Source organism: Ursus arctos, unplaced genomic scaffold (assembly GCF_023065955.2).
Source record: "Ursus arctos isolate Adak ecotype North America unplaced genomic scaffold, UrsArc2.0 scaffold_22, whole genome shotgun sequence".
Taxonomy (NCBI): Eukaryota; Metazoa; Chordata; class Mammalia; order Carnivora; family Ursidae; genus Ursus; species Ursus arctos.
The window spans coordinates 51,298,511-51,321,411 of NW_026622897.1; the positions used below are offsets into that span (position 1 = coordinate 51,298,511).

At 38.0% G+C, this 22,901-nt stretch overlaps 1 protein-coding gene across 1 annotated transcript in view; it reads left to right on the forward strand.

Annotated features, from left to right (window-relative positions):
• The window catches only part of GDPD4 (glycerophosphodiester phosphodiesterase domain containing 4), a 107,987-nt gene that overhangs the window by 79,440 nt on the left and 5,646 nt on the right, over positions 1–22,901 (forward strand). Inside the window, exons 12-14 of the mRNA XM_026518349.4 lie at positions 15,152–15,299; positions 18,155–18,237; positions 18,984–19,177. Coding sequence (XP_026374134.4) covers positions 15,152–15,299; positions 18,155–18,237; positions 18,984–19,177 — 425 coding nt within the window. The remainder of the gene's footprint in view (positions 1–15,151; positions 15,300–18,154; positions 18,238–18,983; positions 19,178–22,901) is intronic.

Below are 22,901 nucleotides of genomic sequence, written 5' to 3' on the forward strand. Positions count from 1 at the left end.
TTCATCTTTTCAAGATGTCTCTTGGCCATCAGTATGTCTTCTTTGGAAAAATGTCTGTTTAGATCCTCTACCAATTTTTAAAATCAGATTACTTTTTGATGTTGTTGAGTTACATAAGATATTTATATGTTTTTGATATTAACTCCTTATTGGATACATCATTTGTAAATATCTTCTCCCATTCAGTTGGTTGCCTTTTCATTTTATTGATAGTTTCCTTTGCTGTGCAAAAGCTCTTCATTTAGATGCAGCCCCAATAGTTTATTTTTGCTTTTGTTTCTCTTCCCCTATGCCTAGAGACATATCTGGAAAAATGTTTCTAAGGCCTAATGCCTGTGCTTTCTTCTAAGAGTTTTATGGTTTTGGGTCTCATGTTTAGGTTTTTTTATTCATTTTGAATTTATTTTTGTGAGTCGTATAAAAAAGTGGTTCCCATTAATTCTTTTACATGTAGCTGTCCGGTTTTCCTAGCACCATTTATTGAACCAATTGCCCTTTCCAATCATATATCTTGCCTCCTTTGTCCTAGATTTATTGACTGGATGTGTATGAGTTTATTTCTGGGCTCTCTGTTCTTTTGATCTGTGTGTCTGTGTTTTGCCTGTACCATACTGTTTTGATTATTACAGCTTTGTAGTATATCTTGAAATCTGGGATTGTGATACCTCCAGCTTTGTTATTCTTACTTAAGATTGCTTTGGCTATTTGGGGTGTTTTGGGGTCTCATACAAATTTTAGGATATTTGTTCTAGTTCTGTGAAAAATGTTCTTGGTATTTTGACAGGGATAGTTTAAATCTATAGATTACTTTGCGTAGTGTGGACATTCTAACAATATTCTTTCCATGAGCCTGGAATTCCTTCCATTTCTTTGTGTCATCTTCAATTTCTTTCATTAATTGTTTTGTAGTTTTCAGAGTAGAGGTTTTTCACCTCCTTGGTTAAATTTATTCCTAAGTATTTTATTCTTTTTGGTGTGACTGTAAATGGATTGTTTTCTTAATTTCTCTCTGTGCTGCTTCATTATTAGTGTATAGAAATACAACAGATTTCTGTGTATTAATTTTGTTTCCTGCAACTTGACTGAATTCATTTATAAGTTCTAATAGTTTTTTGGTGGACTCCTTACGGTTTTCTATGTATAGTATCATGTCATCTGCAAATTATGACAGTTTTACTTATTCCTTTTGAGTTTTAATGCCTTTTATTCCTTTTTCTTACCTGATTACTGCAGCTAGGATGTCCAGTACCATGTTGAATAAAAGTGATGAGAGTAGACATCTTGTCTTGTTCCTGATCTTAGATGAAAAGCTCTCAGGTTTTCCCCATTGAGTATGATGTTAGCTCTGGGTTTTTCATATATGGCCTTTATAATATAGCAGTATGTTCTCTAACCCCACTTTGTTGAAAGTTTTAATCATGAACAGATGTATTTTCCACATGCTTTTTCTGCATCTTTTGAGATGATCGTATGGCTTTTATCCTTCCATTTGTTAATGGGATGTATCTCATTGGTTGATTTGCTAGTATTTTTTTAATTTTAATATTTTTAAATGTTTTTTTATTATATTATGTTAGTCACCATACAGTACATCCCTGGTTTTTGATAAAAGTTCCATGATTCATTAGTTGCGTATAACACCCAGTGCACCATGCAATACGTGCCCTCCTTACTACCCATCACTGGCATAACCCATTCCCCCACCCCCCTCCCCTCTGAAGCCCTCAGTTTGTTTCCCAGAGTCCATAGTCTCTCATGCTTCATTCCCCCTTCTGATTACCCCCCTTTCTTTATCCCTTTCTTCTCCTACCGATCTTCCTAGTTCTTATGTTCCATAGATGAGAGAAATCATATGATAATTGTCTTTCTCTGCTTGACTTATTTCACTTAGCATTATCTCCTCCAGTCCCGTCCATGTTGCAGCAAATGTTGAGAACTCGTTCTTTCTGATAGCTGAGTAATATCCCATTGTATATATTGTCCACAGCTTCTTAGTCATCTGTTGAAGGGCATCTCAGCTCCTTCCATGATTTAGCTATTGTGGACAATGCTGCTATGAACATTGGGGTGCATATGGCCCTTCTCTTCACTACGTCTGTATCTTTAGGGTAAATACCCAGTAGTGCAATGGGTGGGTCATAGGGTAGCTCAATTTTTAACTTTTTAAGGGACCTCCACACTGTTTTCCAGAGTGGCTGCACCAACCTGCATTCCCACCAACAATGTAGGAGGGATCCCCTTTCTCCACATCCTTTCCAGCAATTGCTGTTTCCTGCCTTGTTAATTTTTGCCATTCTAACTGGCGTAAGGTGGTATCTTAGTGTGGTTTTGATTTGAATTTCCCTGATGGCTAATGATTTTGAACATTTTTCATGTGTCTGTTGGCCATTTGTATGTCATCATTGGAAGAGTGTCTGTTCATATCTTCTGCCCATTTTATGATTTGTTTATTTGTTTCTCACGTATTGAGTTTGAGAAGTTCTTTGTAGATCTTGGATACCAGTCTTTTATCTGTAGCATCATTTGCAAATATATTCTCCCATTCCGTGGGCTGCCTCTTAGTTTTTTTGACTGTTTCCTTGGCTGTGCAGAAGCTTTTTATCTTGATGTAGTCCCACATCTTCATTTTATCTTTTGTTTCTCTTGCCTTTGGAGATGTGTCATGAAAAAGGTTGCTTTGGCCGATGTCGTAGAGGTTGCTGCCGATGTCGTAGAGGTTGCTGCCTATGTTCTCCTCTAGGATTCTGATGGATTTCTGTCTCACATCGAGGTCTTTCATCCATTTGGAGTTTATCTTTGTGTATGGTGTGACAAAGTGGTCAAGTTTCATTCTTTTGCTTGTAGCTGTCCAATTTTCCCAGCACCATTTATTGAAGAGATTGTCTTTTTTCCACTGGATGTTTTTTCCTGCTTTATCAAAGATTAGTTGCCCAAAGAGCCGAGGGTCCATTTCTGGGTTCTCTATTCTGTTCCATTGGTCTATGTGTCTGTTTTTGTGCCAGTACCATGCTGTCTTTGTGATCACAGCTTTGTAGTACAGCTCGAAATCCAGCATTGTGATGCCCCCAGCTTTGTTTTTCCCTTTCAACAGTTCCTTGGCAATTCAGGGCCTTTTCTGGTTCCATACAAATTTAAGGACTATTTGTTCCAGTTCCTTGAAAAATGTCATCGGTATTTTGATCGGGGATAGCACTGAAAGTGTAGATTGCTCTGGGTAGCATGGACATTTTAACTACATTAATTCTTCTGATCCATGAGCATGGAATATTTTTCCATCTTTTGGTGTCTTCCTCAATGTCTTTCAAGAGTGATTTATAGTTTCTAGAATACAGATCCTTTACATCTCTGGTTAATTCCAAGGTAACGTATGGTTTTTGGTGCTATTGTAAATGGGATGGATTCTCTAATTTCTCTTTCTTCAGTCTCATTATTCGTGTATAGAAATGCAACTGATTTCTGAGCATTGATTTTGTATCCCGCCACATTACTGAATTGGTCTATAACTTCTAATAGTTTGGGCGTGGATTCTTTTGGGTTTTCCATATAGAGTATCATGTCTTCTGTGAAGAGAGACAGTTTGACTTCTTCTCTGCCGATTTGGATACCTTTTATGCCTTTTTGTTGCCTGATTGCTGTTGCAAGACTTCTAGTACTATGTTGAATAATAGTGGTGAGAGTGGGCATCCTTGTCGTGTTCCTGATCTTAAGGGAAAGGCTTCCAGCTTTTCCCCGTTGAGAATAATATATGCTGTAGGTTTTTCATAGATGGATTTTATGATCTTGAGAAATGTACCCTCTATCCCTACACTCTGAAGGGTTTTAATCAGGAAAGGATGCTGTATTTTGTCAAATGCTTTTTCTGCATCTATTGAGAGAATCATATGATTTCTGAATTCTTCTTTCTGGATAAAATCTAAGACACTGATAGATTTGCGAATGTTGTACCACCTTTGCATCCCAGGGATGAATCCCACTTGGTCATGATGGATAATCCTTTTAATGTACAGTTGGATTCTATTAGCCAGGATCTTGTTGAGGATTTTGGTGTCCATATTCATTAGGGAAATCGGTCTATAATTCTCCTTTTTGAGGGGGTCTTTGCCTGGTTTGGGGATCAAGGTAATATTGGCCTCATAGAATGAGTTTGGTAGCTTTCCTTCTGTTTCTATTTTTTGAAATAGCTTTAGGAGAATAGGTATTATTTCTTCTTTGAATGTTTGGTAGAATTCCCCAGGAAAACCATCCGGGCCTGGAGTTTTATTTTTTGGAAGATTGTTTATCACTGACTCAATCTCTTCATAATTAATTGGCCTGTTGAAAAAATCAATTTCTTCCTGTTTCAGTCTTGGTAGTTTATGGGTTTCCAGGAAGGCCTCTATCTCTTCCAGATTGCTTAATTTATTGGCATAAAGCTGTTGATAAAAGTTTCTAATGATCCTTCAAATTTCATTGGTGTTGGTTGTGACCTCTCCTTTTTCATTCATAATTTTATTAATTTGGGTCCTTTCTCTATCCTTTTGGATAAGTCTTGCCAGAGGTCTGTCAATTTTATTAATTCTCTCAAAGAACCAGCTTCTAGTTCTGTTGATCTGCTCTACTGTACTCCTGGTTTCTAATTCGTTGATTTCTGCTCTAATCTTGGTCAGCTGCTTCGTCCTGCGTGGATTAGGTCTGTCCCTCTGTTGCTGTTGCTGTTCCAGCTTCTTGAGGTGGGAATATAAAAACTGCAGTGAGCGCACCGGAGCTCCGTTTCAGTCTGGTCATGCGTGTTCCCTGGCTCACAGTCTCAGTCTGCTCTCTCGCGGGTGCCATCCACAAGTCCGCCGCTCCCCCATGCAGGTGGCTACCGCTTCCCGGAGCCCGAACGCGGTGGCTCCCTCCCCCTTCCGTTTATCTTCCGATATCTGTGCGCGGTTTCACGGCTCCCCACTTCGTACCTCAATACTCAGCGCTGGAGATGTTCATTTGTAGAGATCCAGATGTATCTTCCTGCGTCTCAGGCTGATTCCGTGGATGTTCAGGCTGGTCTGGTACCTATCCAGCTCGACTCAGGGGACTGGCCGACAAAGGGGTCCCCTACTCCTCCGCCATCTTCCCCAGTCCGTTCTGAGGCTTGACGGCGCCCGCCGTGGGCTGGCAGGGCGGGATTCTGGAAGAGCTCTCCTGGCTTATCGATGGCAGTCTTGCGGCTGTTTCCTCACAGGGTGGACAGCGAGCTTGGCTCTGGGGTCTCTTCTTACTGGGACACTAATCGTGTAGGATCCCTTATGGCCTCATTTATCTTTAATCACTTCCTCAGAGGCCCCACCTTCCAGTATCATCCACAGGGAGCTGGGACTGAGACCTACTGTTGAAGGAGATCATCAAAATGACCGGATTTGCTAATATTGAATCATACTTGTGTCCCTGTAATAAATCCCAACTTGACTGTGGTGAAAAATTTTTTCATTGTATTGTTGAATTCAGTTTACTAATATTTTGTTGAGGATTTTTGCATCTATGTTCATCAAAGATATTGGCCTGTAGTTCTTTTTTATTGTAATGTCCTTATCAGGTTTTGGTATCAGGGTAATCCTAGCCTCATAGAATGAATTTGGAAGTTTTCAGACTTCTTATATTTTCTGGAAAAATTTTGGAAGAATAGGCATTAATGATTACTTAAATATTTGGTAGACTTCACCCATGAAGCCATCTGGTTCTATACTTTTGTTTGGAAGTTTTTTGATTACTGATTAAATTTCATTACTAGAGATTGGTGTGTTCAGATTTTCTATTTCTTCCTGATTCAGTTTGGAAAATTGTATGTTTCTTGAAATTTATCTATTTCTTCTAGGTTGTCTAATTTGTTGACATATAATTATTTGTATTCTTTTGTAATTCTTTGTATTTCTGTGGTGTTCATTGTTATTTCTCCTCCTTGGTTTCTGAATTTATTTGAATCACCTGTCTTTTCTTCTTGATGAGTCTGCCCAAAGATTTATTAATTTTATTTTTTTCAAAGAAGCAACTCTTGGTTTCACTGAATTTTTTTGTTCCTTTTTTTTTTTTTTTAGTCTATTTATTTCCACTCTAATCTTTATTATTTCCTTCCTTCTACTTATTTTGGGTTTTGTTTGTTGTTCTTTTTGTAGCTCTTTTAGATGTAAGATTAGCTTGTGTATTTGAGGTTTTTCTGGTTTCTTGAGAGAGGCCTTTATGGCTATAAACTTCCCTTTTTGAACTGCTTTTGCTTTGTCCAAAGATTTTTGGATCATTGTGCTTTCATTTTCATTTCTGTTTATGTAAATTTTATTTCTTTGATTTCTTCATTGGTCCATTGGTTGTTTAGTAGCATGTTGGTTAGCCTCCAAGTGTCTGCAGTTTTTCCAATTTTTTCCCTTATAATTGATTTCTAGTTTCGTGCTGTTGTGGTTGGAAAAGATACTTGATATAATTTCAGTCTTCCTAAATTTATTGATACTTATTTTGTGGCCTAACATGTGATCTGTCTTGGATAATGTTCCTTGTGCAGTTGAAAGGAGTATGTATTCTGCTGTTTGTGGATGGAGTGTTCTGTGTATATCTGTTAGGTCTAGTGTATCATTCAAAGCCAGTGTTCCTTTGCTCATTTTCTATCTGGGTGATCTATCCATTGATTTTAAGAGGGGTATTAAAGTTCCCTACTGTAATTGTATTACTCTCAATTTCTCCCTTTATAACTGTTAATATTTGCTTTATATATACACGTGCCCCACTATTGGGTACATAGATATTTATATTTGTTATATCCTCTTGTTGGATTAAGTTCTATATCATCATGTAGTGCAGTTCCTTGTCTCTTGTTATAGTCTGTGTTTTAAAGTCCATTTTGTCTGATATAAGTATTGCTACCTTGGCGTTTTAAATTTTTTTTCACTTCCATTTGCATGGAGTAAGTTTTTCCATCCATTCACTTTCAGTCTGTATTTGTTTTCAGGCCTAAAATGAGTCTCTTGTAGGCAGCATAAGATTGGTCTTTTTTTTTTTTTAAGCCATTCTGTCACTTTATGCATTTTGATTGGAGTGTTTAGTCTATTTACATTTAAAGTAATTATTAATATGTATGGAGTTATTGCCATCTTATTATTTGTCTTATGGTTATTTTTGTAGTTCTCTGTTTCTTTTTTCCTCCCTTGCTCCCTTCCCTGTGCTTTGATGGCTTTCTTTTGTGGCATACTTGCATTCTTTTCTCTAATTTTTGTGTATCTATTACAGGTTTTTGATTTATGGTTACTGTTGAGTTTATATACAGCATCTTAAGTGTGTAGCAGTCTACATTAAGTTTATGGTCACTTAAGTTTGAACACATTCTAACAGCACTAATTTTTACTCCCCCCCCATTTTATGCATATGATGTCATATTTTATATCTTTTTATTTTGTGTATCCTTTTGATATACAAATTTTTTTATAGATATGATTTGGGGATTTTTTGGCAAGAGACTGAGCATGAGTGGGAGGGAGGGACAGAGGGAGAAGCAGACTCCCCACTGAGCAGGGAGCCAGACTCAGGACTCCATCCCAGGATCCTGGGATCATGACCTGAGCTGAAGGCAGACGCTTAACCAGCTGAGCCACCCAGGCACCCCTAAATATGATTAGTTTTACTACTCTTGTGATTTAACCTTTATACTGGCTTTATAAGTGATTACTCTTACCTTTAATTTATATTTGCTTTTACCTGTGAATTTTTTCCCTTTCATAATTTTGTTCTAATTATGGCCTTTTCTTTTCATTTAAAGAATTCTCTTTAACCTTTCTTATAAATCTGGTTTAGTGGTGATGAACTCCTTCAACTTTTATATATCTGAGAAACACTTTATCTCTCCTTCTCTGTCATTATTTTTGCCATTTTGCTTTTTTTTTTTTTTTTTAAGTAGCTCCATGCCCAATGTGGGACTTGAACTAAAGACCCTGAGATTCAGAGTCATATGCTCTACTGACTGAGCCAGCCAGGCACCCTGCCATTTTACTTTATATGTTTTGGTGTGGACCTCCTTGGGTTTATCTTTTTAAGGCTCTCTCTGCTTCTAGACCTGGATGTCTGTTTCCTTCCCCAGATTAGGAAAGTCTTCAGTTATCCTTTCTTTAAATAATTTTTCTGCTCGTTTCTCTTTCTTTTCTTTCTGGGATCCCTGTAATGTGAATGTTATTACACTTGATGTCACTGTGTTCCCTTAACTTAGTTTTATTTATTTATTTATTCTTTTTTCTTTTTGCTGTTCAGCTTGGTTGATTTCCATTACCTTGTCTTCCAGATTGCTGATCCATTCTTTGGCATCCTTTAATCTGCTATTGATTCCCTCTAGTGTGTGTGTGTGTACGTATACATATATGTGTATACATATACATATATATATGTGTATATATATGTATATATGTATGTTATTGGATTCTTCAGCTCTGGTTATTTTCTGTATTTTCTGTCTTTTTGTTAAAGTTCTCACTGAGTTCCTCTACTCTTCTCTCAAGTTTACTGAGTATGTTTGTGAATATTATTTGGAATTCTTTATCAGGTATATTGCTTATCTCCATTTCATTTAGCTCTTTTACTGTGATTTTTACTTGTTATTTCATGTGGGACATGTTCCTCTGTCTTTTCATTTTGTCTAACTCTCTGTGTTTGTTTCTGTGTATTAGCTTGAGCAGTTATGTCTACTGGTCTTGAAAGTAGTGGCCTTTTGTAGAAGAGGTCCTGTGCTGCCTTATGGCACAGTCCCCTCTGGTCACCAGAACCAGGTTCTCTAGGAGTGTCCCCTGTGTGAGCTGCCTGCACCCTCCTATTGTAGCTGGGCTGTGATTGCCTTCAGCCAGCTGGCTGCAGTGACCTGCTTTGCCTGCTGTGGATGCACTAGTCAGGGTTTGGCCCCCATGTTGTTGAGAGGCCTGCCTGCAGCAGCCACTGGGTTGTTGGTGGATGGGGCCAGCAGTTAGCCTCACTGTCTGCTGTTAGCCTCTCCTGCCACAGCTGTAGGCACACGAAAGGGCAGTGTTTGCTTCCTGTGTGGACAGCTAAGAGGCCAGGCTGCAAGAACTGTAGGCACACTTGTGTGGGGGTTATTTTTCCACTTCCCCCAGGGCAGGAGTCACTTTGGAGTGGTGCTGGTCCAGCTGGGGCAGACTTAGGGTGTGATGGGGCAGGAGCCACTTTGGAGGGACACTTGCCTCTAGGTTGGATGAGGTGGGTCTTCAGGGGAACACCAGGACAGGACATGTGGTGCTAGCAAGGTAGATGGAGAATGTTAGCACTGGCTCCTGCAAGCATCTGGCTATCTGGGCTGGGAGAGTGGAAAACAAATGCTGCCTGCTAGCACTTTTGTTCCCCGAGAAATTTCCTGTAGACTCTTGCCCTATCCCCACACATGTTCTAAGATTGGCCAATAAATCTCATTTACATATACCCTAGGCACTTTTCAAACTGCTGCTTTTGTTCTATTTCTCAGCCTAGTTACTTAATATGCTAGTTCTTTATGTGCAGGAACTCAGGTTCCTGTCATCCCCAGCTCTCCTAGAATTAAGTCTCCTGAATTTTTAAAGCTCACAGAGTTAAACCCTGCAGATAATTAAAGCTCTTGGAGCTGCCCGTTTTCAAAGCGGGCCCATTTTCAGTGCATGTCCTCTTGCCAGGGAGGCCTGGTGTGGAGTCTGATCCTCTTGCTTCTCTGTGATTGTGATATACTCCTGTTTGTGGTTTGTCCCACCAAGAATTTGGTTCTGAGCAAAGTCTTTGCCCCCTACCATTTTTGATGTGGCCTTCTCTTTATGATTAGGTATGGAGGATCTGTTCTGCCCATCTTCAGGTAGTTTTCAAAGTTAGTCACATAGATGTTGCTGTTATCTCTTTGTGACCCTGGGACGAGGTGAGTTCAAGATCTTCCTACTCTGCCATCTCTCCAAAACAAGTAGTAATTCTATTTTTAATTTTTTGGAAGAATTGTCATACTGTTTTCCATAGCAGCTGTACCAGCCTTGCACAAAAGTTCCAATTTTTCCATATCCTCCATATCTTTGTTTTCTGGGTTTTTTGATGTAGCCATCCTAATGGGTTGGTATTAGTTCTTTTAATGTTTGGTGGAATTCACCATTGAAATCATTGGGTCTAGGACTTTCTTTGTTGGGATATTTTTGGTTAAGAATTCAATCTCCTTACTCATTATAGATCTATGCACATCTTCTAATTCTTGATGATTCAGTCTTGGTAGGGTGTGTGTTTTTAAGAGTTTGTCCATTTCATCTAGGTTATCAAATTTGCTGGGGTACAACTGTTCGTAGTACTTTCTTGTAATTCTTTTTATTTCTGTAAAATTGGTAGTAATGTCCTTTCATTTCTGATTTCAGTATCTGAGTTTCTTTTTTTCTTATTAGTCCATCTAGCTAAAGGTTTATTAATTTTGTTGATTTTATTCAAGGAACTAACTTTTGGTTTCATTGATTTTTCCCTATAGGTTTTCTTTTTCTCTAATTTATGCTTTAGTCTTTATTATTTTCTTCCTTTTGCTATATTGGGTCAGTTTGTTCTTTCTAGATATACCTATTTCTGAGATATAAAGACAGGCTGTTGATTTGAGATTTTTCTTTTTTTTTTTTTTTTTAAGATTTTATTTATTAGAGAAAGAGCACGAGTTGGGGGAAGGGCAGGAGAAGCAGACTTCCCACTGAGCAGAGAGTCTGATGCTGGGCTCCATCCCAGGACCTTGAGATCATGACCTGAAGTGAAGGCAGATGCTTAACCAACTGAGCCACCCAGGCACCCTGAGATTTTTCTTGTTTTTTAAATATAGCTATAAATTTCCCCCTTAGCACCACTTTTGCTGCATCCCATTCGTTCGTTTTGGTATGTTGTGTTTTCATTTCCATTAATCTCTAAGTATTTTCTAATTTCCCTTGTGATTTTCCCTTATCCATTGATTGTTTAAAAGTGTGTGGTTTAATTTTTCACGAATATGTGAATTTTCCAGTTTTATGTTATTGACTTCTAGCTTCATCTTAATGTGATTGTAAGATACTTTGTATGATAGCTGTCTTTTATTTTTTAAGATTTTATTTATTTATTTGAGAGAGAGAGTCAGAGATAGAAAGAGAGATAACAAGTGGGGAGGAGAGGGAGAAGCAGGCTCCTCGCTGAGCAGGAAGCCCTGACATGGGGCCCAATCCCAGGACCCTGGGATCATGACCTGAGCCAAAGACAGATGCTTAACCAACTGAGCCACCCAGGCACCCTGATAACTATCTTTTAAAATGTATTGAGACTTAATCTGTGGCCTAACATATGGTCTATCCTCTAAAATGTAAAATGCACTTGAGAATAATGTATATGCTGTTATTGTTAAGTATTCTGTATATGTCTTTAGGTATAGTTTCTTGTGTTAAGTTATCTGTTTCCTTACTTTTCTTTAATCTGGTTGTTCTATCCGTTATTGATAGTAGGGTATTGAAGTGTCCAACTATCATTGTACGTCTGTCTGTTTCCCCCTTCAATTCCATCAGGTTTTGCTCTATACATTTTCTTGGTCTGTCATTAGGTGTATAAATGTTTATAATTGTTATGTTTTCTTGCCATATTGAACCTTTTATTTATATATAGTGGGGTTTTTTTTTGCCTCTTATTACCTTTTTTGGTATAAAGCCTGTTTTGTCTGATATCAGTATAGCCACCTCTGCTGATTTGGGTTACTATTTGCACAGAATATCTTATTTCCATTCTTCATTTGTAATCTGTGTCTATGGATCTAAAATGAGTTTCTTGAAGAGAACATAGAGTAGGGTCATATGTTTTTATTTATTTTGCCAATGTTTGTTGTAGAGTTTAATCTATTTACATTTAAAATAACTACTGAGAAGGAGGAACTTACATCATTTTGTTACTTTTGTCATTTCTGTAAATATTTGTTATTTTGTTTCTGTCATCTCTTACTGTTATTTCTGTGTGCCTTTGTAACTTTTGTGTCGCTTACTTCCTGTAATACTATTTTATGGATGTGTGTGTTTAGTTGATTTTTCTGCAGTAAAATATTTAAATCCTTTCCTTATTTATTTTTTTTTTTTTTGGTATATATTCTATACCGATTTTCTTTGTGGTTACCACAAAAAAAAATGTACATTTAACATCCTAAAGTTGTAACACTGATTTGAATTTATAACAGCTTAATTTCAATAACATACAAAAACTCTGCTCCTTTATAGCTTCATTCTTACCTCTTCTGGTTGTTGATAGCAGAAAATTACATCTTTATATATGGTGTGCTCCAAAACATAAGCTAGTAATTCTTTTAAATGCATTAGTCTCTTAAATTATATAGGAAACTATATGTAGAGTTACAAACCAAAAGTACAGGGATACTATCTTTTAGACCAATTGTTTTTTCTTTAGATGTATTAGTCTCTTAAATTACGTAGAAAACAAACAGTACAGTTACAAACCATTGTTACAATAATACTAGGTTTTATATTTGCCCATATATTTTGTTTTATTGAGATCTTTCTCCATACAGCTTTGAATTACTGTCTAGTACCCCATCCTCTCACCTTGCAGGACCCCTTGAGCTTTTCTTGCAGGGCAGGTCTAGTGGCCACAAACTCCCTCAGTTTATCTGGGAATGCCTTAATTTCCCCCCTCACTTTTCAAGGACAGTTTTTTGTTTTGTTTTGTTTTTTTGCGATAGGAGTCTGATTTATAGGGTTTTTTTCTTTTAATACTTGGAATATATGGGCCCATTGCTTTCTGACCTTCATAGTTTCTGATGAGAAATCTGGGGATAACTTCATTTGAGGATTCCTTGTCTGTGACAAGTTGCTTTTGTCTTGGTGTTTTCAAGATTCTTTCTTTGTCTTTGTCTTTTGAAAGTTTGGTTAGAGTGTGTCTCATTGTGGATCTCTTTGAGTTTGTCTTACTTGGAGTCCTTTCAATATTATAAATACTAGTCCTTTGTTGGAACTGTGGTTTGCAAATATTTTGTCCCAGTCTATGGCTAGTCTGTAGGATCCTCTCAACAGGGTCTTCCACAGAGCAAAAGTTTTTTAATTTTGATGAGGCCTAGCATATCAGTTTCCCCTTTTATGGATCATGTTTTTAGTTCAAGGCTAAGAGCTCTTTGTCTAACCCTCAGATCTCAAATATTTTTTTAAAAGTTTTTCCCCTGAAATGAGTTTTACATATTTTATATATTTTATGTAGTTTTATATATTTAAGTCTGTAATCTGTCTTGAATTAATTTTTATATAAAGTGTATGGTGTATCTCAAGTTTCTTTTTCTTTCTTTCTTTTTTTTTTTTTTTTTGCCTATGCCTATCCAATTGCTCTGCTACCATTTGTTGGAGAAACTGCCCTTATTCCGTTGAATTCCTTCTACACCTTTGTAAAAAAAATCATTTGGGCATATTTGTGTGGGTTTGTTTCTGGGTTTGAAATTATGTTCCATTGATCTGTGTGCTTATCCCTTCTCTAATACTACACCGTCTTGATTACTGTAGCTATATAATAAGCCTTAGAATGGGTAGAGTGACTCCCTCTCACTTTTTCAAGATTGTTTTATTTTGGGGTTGTATCTTTCCATATAATTTTATTTTATTTTTAAAGATTTCATTTGTTTATTTGAGAGAGAGAGCACAAGTGAAAGAGAGCCAGATGTGGGACTCAATCCCAGGACCCTGGGATCATGACCTGAGCTGAAGACAGACGCTTAATTGACTGAGCCACCCACCCAGACACCCCTCCATATAATTCTAGAATCAGTTGACCTAGTTGTACAAAACACCTTGGGATTTTGATAGGAATTGCATTAAGCCTGCAGATCAATTTGAGAATTAACATCTTTACAGCATTGAGTCTTCCAGTCTATGAACACATATGTCTGTTTTTTTAAATATTCTCTGATTACTTTCATCAGCACTTTGTAGTTTTCAGCTTAGAGATCCTGTACTTGTTTTGCTGAGTTTATACCACAGTATTTTATTTTCTTTGTTAATTGTTAATGATATTGTGTTTCTGATATTTTAGTTTCTATATATTCATCATTAATATATGTAAATGTGATTTTTTGTATTGGTCTTAAAAGTTTAAAAAGTAGCTTTTTATTACTGTTTCCTTTTTTTAAAAAATTTATTTGTAGATGATTTGTGGAATTGTCTTAGAGACAATTCTAACATATTGGATGATTAATTGCAAACACTCATGCAAAGGCAGTATTATTATTTATGGTTTCTTGAACCTAAGAATTTGCCAGGTTAGTATATGACAGAGCTGAGATTCAAACCCAAGCTTGTACAGAGCTGTTTACTATCTCAGGTTGAAAAAAGTTTTTTGAAGGCATTTACATGGTGTATTTTGTAAGAAATTTGATTACTAAAAATGATAACTTGACTAGACTTGCTCAGTATTTCAATACTTATTTTCTTTTCTCTTTGGAGAATGTACAGGTATCTGACAGTTTGTGCATTGAGTGTTGGTTTCATTGTCATTTTCATTGTCTCTACTCAATGCTTATAAAAAACTTTTTATATTTGAAATTTAAATATTCACCAGATTGGTATGCATTTATTCATTCCTTCATTTACCATTTATGAAGGTAGATATTATGCTAGGTACTGGATATACAGAGACGAATAATACATAGTCTCTACTTTTAATTTGATTATAGTCAAGTAAAGAAGACTAATAAGAAAGCAGATAAATATAGTAGAGAGTGGTAAGTGCTCTGATGAAAGTATAGTTGCTCCACAGTAGTGTGCTGGAGCTGGTTCATGCCAGCACATGGGAGTCAATTATTAAATATTCAGAAACTTTACAAATATGTTTTACCAGTGGTAGCTTAAAATTGGCTATGGTAGGAGTATTTACACCGTGGAAATTGGCAAATGCTATGAATAGTGCTTTCTCTTTTTTTCCTACTTTCTTTTTTCCCATCAGAACATCCAGTTTACTAACATACCATGTTGGTACAGGACCAGAAGTATTAAATCCAGTCCTTTACCTCATTGCAGCATGAACCCATTCTGCATTATCATAAGTTGTCACAGGACAGGCGGCTTCTAGTGTTTTAAGCAGCAGCCCGTCACAAACATGGTGGTCGTTACCCTTTTAGATGAGGAAAGTGAGATTAAGTCTAAATTCCCTGTGGGTTCTGTTTTTATTCCAGAGAGTATAAAGCAGCTAACATCAAAATCAACTTATACCTCGTCAATGAACCTTGGCTCTACTCACTGGCCTGGTGCTCCAGGATTCACTCAGTGACCACAGACAATATTCATATCCTGAGTCAGCTAAATCAGCCTTACTTCTTAATGGTGAGCTGGTTATCCAGATTGTTCTTTCAAGTCTGATACAGTAGGAGTCTAAGTCCCTTACCCTACCCCTACATTGTCCACTGTGCAGGCCTTTTGGGAGCTACCTAATAGCAGAGACCTCTGTGATATTGGAGATGAGGCATTTTCCCTTCTCTCACCCAGATCCTTCTATGCTTTGCAGAGAGAAATTAGTATGTTATAGTAATTGTTGTTTATTGAATTTTCACAGTGTGTTTTTCATGCATTATGTAATTTGATCCTCTGAGTTACTCATTTTTATTATCCCTATGAAGAAACTGAAGTTTGAAGATATTAAGATTCTTAGGCATAGTCACATGCAAGATTCAGAATGAGGTCTGATTCCACAGTTTTGTTACAGTAGCCCCACCTAGAGGCATGGCAGTGATGACAGTGGCATGGGCTGTGGGGAGAAAACCAAGTATATTTGACTCCAAAGTGAAAACTGTGTGTCCTGAACAAAATGCTCTTGAAAAGGAGAGCCAGTCTCAGGGTTATGAGATTAAGCCCCGTGTTGGGCTCTCAGCTCAGCGTGGAGTCTGGTTGAGATTCTCTCTCCCTCTGCCCCTCCCCCTGCCACCACAGTTTAATCTGATCATTGGTCTGTTAATTGAAAAAGTTAAAGTGGGAAATCATAAATATGTGTGTTTATGTGTGCGTGCACACACGTGTGTGTGTATTTACAGTTTATCAGCTTTTACTACTTAAAAAACACACCTAAAATGTAGCGGCTTAAAACAAATATTTATTTGTCATATTCTTTGTGATGGCTACGTGGTCCTGTGGTCTGAGCCAGCTTGGTGTAGGGTGGGTGCATCCATATGTCTAGGATCTTACCTGGAATGCCTGGGGTTTCTCTTTATGTGATCACTCATCCTCGAGGAGGCCAGCTTGAGCATGTTCACTTGGTGGCAGTGGGTTCCCAGCAAGCAAGAGAGGTGAAGCCCCAATGCAATACAGTTTTCAAGGTTTCCCAGGTGTGATTTTGCTAATGTTCCATTGGCCAAAGAAAATTACATGGCCAATTCCAGATTCAAGGTGGGATAGGAGAGAAATAGACTTCATTTCTTGATGGGGAGGAACAGCAAAGTCACACTGTATACAGGCCTGCATTTTGGGTGGAATATTGTCATTTTTATAAATAATCTTATCACCTACATACCTCACACGTTTTATTTTAATTTAAAATATTCATTTACCTTGTAACATGGTGTCAAGGTCTTTGAGGTTACTTCAGCTGGTGGAATCCTATGTTCATTTATTTATTTAAACACCCAAATGAACCAGCTATGATTTCTAAGTTTTGTTTCTTTAAAGCAGAAAAAGAACATAAAGTCATTGGGAGAAAGTATGAATGAGGGATTCACCGAGATTTTCATCATCCTCTTATCCCAATCTCTTTCACTCACACCTCCTTCAGTTGTAGTTTATTTTTTAATGATCTCTTCTGTGTTCACTGAGATTTTCAAACCATTGGCTTAGTTTTCTTGAAAATGGCATGCTTCTTTTTCACTTAGTTTTACAGATTTGAGTAACATTTAATTACACTGCACAGCTGTAACAAGTACACTGTTCTAAGCCATTTTAGGAAGCAGGAACAACTGATTCTTAGTAAACGGACAGCTCACCTGCTGGGAATCCTGGAGCAGGTCGGGCTATCAGTCACTCTTTCCCAGAGGGGATTAAGAGCCTGGGTTTAGGGGTGACTGGGTGATTCAGTCTGTTAAGCGTCTGCCTTTAGCTCAGGTCATGATCTCAGGGTCCTGGGATCAAGTCCCGCATTGGGCTCCCTGCCCAGTGGTGCCTCTCTGCTCCTCTCCCTGCTTGTGCTCTCTCTCTCTCAAATAAAAAAATTAATTAATTAAAAAAAAAAGAGCCTGGGTTTAGTGGAAGTTGGCTGAGGGCTTCTACTGTACCTGCTTAGTGGGCTGTTGTGAAGATGGGATGTGAAAACACCCTTAAAGTGCTTAGAATGCTTCCTTAGCTCTTATGGATGCTCATTAATTATTAGTTGTTGTTAATTGTTAGTTGTCATCATGACCATTAGTCTTATTATTATTAATGTTATTATTCAGCTCATGGAAAGACCTTGGGATAGGGTGAGGAGAAGCTCAAGAAAAAGTAAAAAGTGCCAGCCCCAGGCATCAAGTAACAATGGGGGTGGAAAGGGAGAATCAAATCAGGTAATTATAAAACTCACACAAGAGGACCCAGGAGATGAAGCTCTGGGTGATTCAGGCAAAGGAGCATGGAGAAGGGCGCATGTTCGCTAAGGGGGAGTTACAATTTCAACATACTTATTTGAAGTATGATGATTTAGAACAAAAATTCCTAGATGCTGGCTCACAGACTAGTTGCTTCAACATCACCTGGGAAGCTTGTTCAAAATGCAGAAATTCTAATTCGTGAGTATGTAGTGAGACCTATGACCCTGTACTACTAAAAGCTGGCCACGTAGATTTCGATGTGCAGACAGGTTTGGGAAGCCATGCAATGAAAACACAGAGCAGTGGAACTCAAGAAACTTTGGCTGTAGTCCTGGGTCCAGAATAGACTTGCTAGGTGACTTCTCTGGGACTCCTCTGTCTTTGAGGGTTAAAGGAGGTGAAGGGTATGAAGTGTTTGTCCCTTGTAGAGTTCCCTGCACATGTAAGGGGTGATTGTTAGGCTATGAGCAGGTACTCTCTGCGCTTGAGACTCCATATCAGAGTTCTTCCTCCTGCTCTGCCCTCCCTGCTCTTCCCCCAGTTCTGGCAGCAGAGCAAGGGACTTGACCTTTTGTCTAAAATCCCTTCCAACTGTAGTTTTTTAAAACTATTTTGTTTTCTATTTTGCAGACACCAGGTTACTATATGTTCATGTGGCTTCTCATGGATAGTGTTTCTGCAGTTCTCATTGTTACCATATTTTATTTTCATTGGTAAGCCTATGTTTGCAATTTTAAATGGATTTTTCCCAAGATAAAAGTGTACGTGGTTCTTATGGAAAGTTCAGTAAAAACACTTAGATTCTTCCTGTAATCCCACAGGGCAAGCTCTCAGGAAGACAGGGTTTATAATCTGAATCTCTCATTACTTCTCATGCTGCCTGTACCTCCTCACATTCTTTCTGCTTCAACACAGGACAATATTCTAAGGATAAGGACTCTCAGGCCTCGTCAAATTCTGTTACTACAGATTCATTGTAGACCGTTTGGAAAAGGACAAAGGTTGGAGGTTGTGCAGAGCAAGCACCTTATCTTCCCACCTTCCGTGAAACGAAGCAAGTTCACAAACTGGGGAGCCTGGGGTTTAGTCCTGGCTTTGTCCCTTAGTTTCTGGGTGGCCCTGAAAAATCACTGCCTCTTTCTAGGCTATAGTCTTATTATCTGTCCAAGAATATGACAGTTGAGAATCCTGCAAGGCAAATGTTGCAGGATTGCAAGATTCACAGTGGGAAAGGAAACATCCAGGTAGAAGAATTTTAGCTAGAGGAGACCATAGTTTTTCAGACCTCATCACACCCATCATTTCATCATTCCTGAGTTATACGTTAAAGAGGAAAGTATAAACCTTGTACTTAAATGAGAATTTGACTGTATGATGTTTCTTTTCTGACCACTGCCTTGGATTATTGTCTTTTTTGGAAGAGGTCTTTGAAGCTCATGAATAGTCTCTTCCCTTCCAGGTGGAGAGAGCGCAAAAAAGAAGTGTTCGATAATGCCAGCATTCACCCAGGTAAAGTCAGAGGTCTGCCCTGCTCGTATTTCTTCACCCTTACCCACAGCTTCCAGGATATGGAGCCTGCTTTTCAGTTCTCTGACAAGAGCTGGGGGAGTCTGGGGAAAGTGGGAGGTGGGGACCAGGGAGAAGCTGGGAATTGTAGGTTGGAGGACCCTTGACGTCAGGCTTCATTTTGGACTTTATCCTTTGGCAGTGAGACCTCTTGGAAGATTTTGAGCTTGGGTGTTTATTTGTTCACTTGTTCATATCTTAATTATTCACACAGTTAGTTATTGAGTACCCCCTTTGTGCCAGGCACTCTAAGAAGGGCTGAAGACAACTTGAAAGCTGTCATGGAGGGTGGCCCAAAGGGAAGAGGGCTGGCCCCCAAAGAGCATTGAGGAACAGGCAAAAGTAGACAGTTGACAGCACTGGGCTAGGCACCAAGGTCCAGCTATCAAAGTAGATGTCATGGCCATTAGAGCTTTTATAGGGCTTCACTTATGGGTGATGTATGTTGGAGGGTGGAGGGAGAAAACTGCAGGGATCCTGAAATGCTGGACTAGAGTCTAGGCTCTGCACATAAGCAATCAAGAGATGGCAAATGAGCTTCAAATGAGAAGAATAACAGAATAACTATTATTTTGCAGAATAACTCAGGGGCTGAGGAAGTGAGATAGGCCCAGTAAGGGGAAGGGCAGCTAGATTTTATTTTTCAGGAGGCTATGGGGATAATCACACAGTTAGTGAGTTGTTAGGAAGCCAGTGCAGGTCAAAGGAAAACCAATTAGGAGGCAAAGGACTGGGCTATACATGATAGATTTCTTCCATAGCTCCTGGAGCCTTAGGTAAAGTTGGTACAGTCACAGAATCATGAATTAATTTAATTTCTTGTGCAGAGTGGTAAAGATCCAGAAATGCCATGCACCAGCTGGCAGAGGGTTGAACTGAAAAGATAGAGCTGCAGGAATGGATCCATAGGGACCATGAAAAAATAAGTTCAGAAATGTGAATAAATTAAATGGAGAGCAATAGTATCTCCATTTGCATACTGTGAAACTGGAAGTTCAGACTAAGCTCACCCAAATCTCTTAAGGAGTAGAAAGATCTCAAGTAACTGAGTTATATGGATTTTTAATATCACTTTACTGGCTGTTAAGAAGTCTGAAGGCTTTAGCCTAGCTACCTTGTGATTTTCAGTAGTTGTATTAGTAAACTATGGCTGCTATAACAATACGAGAATTTGGATGGCTTAAACAACAGAAATTTATATTCTCAGTTCTATATGCTAGAAGTCCAAGATCAGTGTGTCAGCAGGTTTGCTTTCTTCTCAGGCCTCTCTTGGCTTGCACACGGCCATCTTCTTGTTGTTTCCTCATACAGCCTTTCCTCCCTGCACACACACACCCAGTGCCTCTCAGTGTGTTCAGATTTTCTTTTCTCCAATCAGATTGTATTATGCCTCATTTTAAGCACTTCTTTAAAGGCCCTCTTTGCAACCATAGTCAGATTTTGAAATATTGGGGGTTGAGGCTTCAGCATGTGAAATTGTGTGGCCCAAAATTCAGCCCATAACAGAAATAGAGCCAAGAAATGGAGAGGGAAAAAAAAAAAACAAAAAACAAAAAACATGGAAATGGTGATGGAAATATAGGTGGTAGAGAAAGTTTTGAAGGAAGAAGGAAGACTGAAGCACAGTCACTGAGGCTGAAAAGAATAGAGCCTTAGACACTAAGCAAGCACAGTGTCACATCTTGCACCACAACAACCTTCAGGATGGGCATGTACTGCTGCAGCTGCTCCTGCCACCATAAGGCATTTATCAGCTTTCTAGCTTTAGGATGTATTTCTCAGCACTGTAAAGAAGTCAGTCCTTTGTCTTCTGCCTTGTATAGTTTCTCTTGAAAAGTCTTGCACAAAAGAAAGTATCCCATTTTATCTTTGCTCTTCTACTTATAATATGTCATTTTTCTGTAGCTGCTTTTTAAGATTGTTCCTTTTATTACTAATTTTCAATAATTTGATTATTGTTTACCGTGTGTGTGTGTGTGTGTGTGTGTGTGTGTGTGTGTGTGTATGTATCTATCCTGCTTGGGGTTTGCTGAACTCTTAGTATAATTTTCATCAAATTGGATAAATTTTCAGTCTTTTTTTTTTTCAATTTTTTTCATGCTCCTATCCTCTTCTGGGATTCCAATTACATAGATTCTACTAGAAAGTTTGATACTATTCCATAGGTTGCTGAGACTCTGTTCATTGTTATTTTTAGCCTGTTTTATTTCTGTGCTTCATCTTGAGTAGATTCTATTTCTGTATGTATTAGTTTCTTACTGCTGTGTAACAAATTGTTGTAAACCTAGCAGCTTAAAATAATACAGATTTATTATCTCACAGTTTCTGTGGACCATGGGTTCAGGCATGGATTAGTCAGGTCCTCTACTTAAGAGTCTCACCAGGCTGGGGTGCCTGAATAGCTGTCTGTTGAGCGTCAGGCTCTTGGTTTCAGCTTGGGTTGTGATCTCAGGGTTGTGGGATCAAACTCCATGTTGGGCTCCACATTCAGTGTGGAGTCTGCTTGGAATTTTCTCCCTTGCCCTTCCCCCCCCCCCACCTGCTCTCTCTCTCGACGTGCTTTCAAATAAATAAATAAAATCTTTTTTAAAAAAGTCTCACCAATCTCATCTGAGATTTTTAGTCTTCCTCCAAGATCACTAGTTGTTAGAAGAATTTAGTTCCTTATAATTGTAGGACTGAACTTTTTTTTCTGTTTTCTTGATCACTGTTGGTGGGGTTTTCTCTGAGCTCCTAGAGTCTACCTTCAGGTCTTAGCCATATGGCCCTCTTACAACAGGCAGTTTACTTCTTCAAAACCAGCAGGAGAATATCTTACAGCAGATAGATTCAGGAAGAAGAGACCAAAGGAAGCAATATAACAGACAAAACAAACAGAAAACAAGTTGAAGAATGATAGTCATAAATCCAGCCATTTTATTAATTACATCAAATATAAATGGACCAAATACTCAAAAGTAGAGGTTGTCAGACTGGGTAGAAAAAAACTGGACCCAACCATACTTTGTCTACAAAGGAAATACTTAAAGATGATGAAAGATTAAAAGTGAAACGATGGGAAAATGATACGCCATGCAAACAATAAGCATAAGAAATAATATCTGAAAAAAAATAGACTTCCAAACATGGAGCATTACTGGAAACAAAGATTTCACAATAATGAAAAGGTCAGTATATCAAGAAGGCATTATAATTAGAACTCTAGAAACTTAACACATGAAACGAAAACTGAGAGAAGTCATACTTAGGCATGTTAAGATTCCTCTCTCAGTACCCGCAAGAACAACAAAACACACAAAAAATAAAATCAGAAAGGATATAGAAGTCTGAACAATACCTGCAGCCACCTTGACTTGACATAAAACATTATATACAACTGCAGAATATATAATATTTTCAAATGTATGTGGCATATTTGCCAAAATAGACTACCTGACAAAGCAAAAAAACAAGTCTCAAATTAAATTAGAAATGAACATTAATAAAATATCTAGATAAGTCTCTAAATGCTGAAATTAATATAATTTTAAACATCCCATTGATGAAGGGATAAATCACAATAGAAATTAGAATATATTTTAAATTAAATTTCATTGTGGGATAAAATGAAATTTGTGGGATGAAGCTAAAGCAGGACTTGGAAATTTGTAACTTTAAATTTTAAAAGGAAGAAACGTTTAATATTGATGATGTTTCTATCTCAAGAATCTAGAAAAAGAAGACTAAATGTTTCCCCAGGTAAAGGGAAGGAAATAATAAAGATAGCAGGAATCGACAAAATAGAAGACACTCAAAAAATAGAGAAAATGAG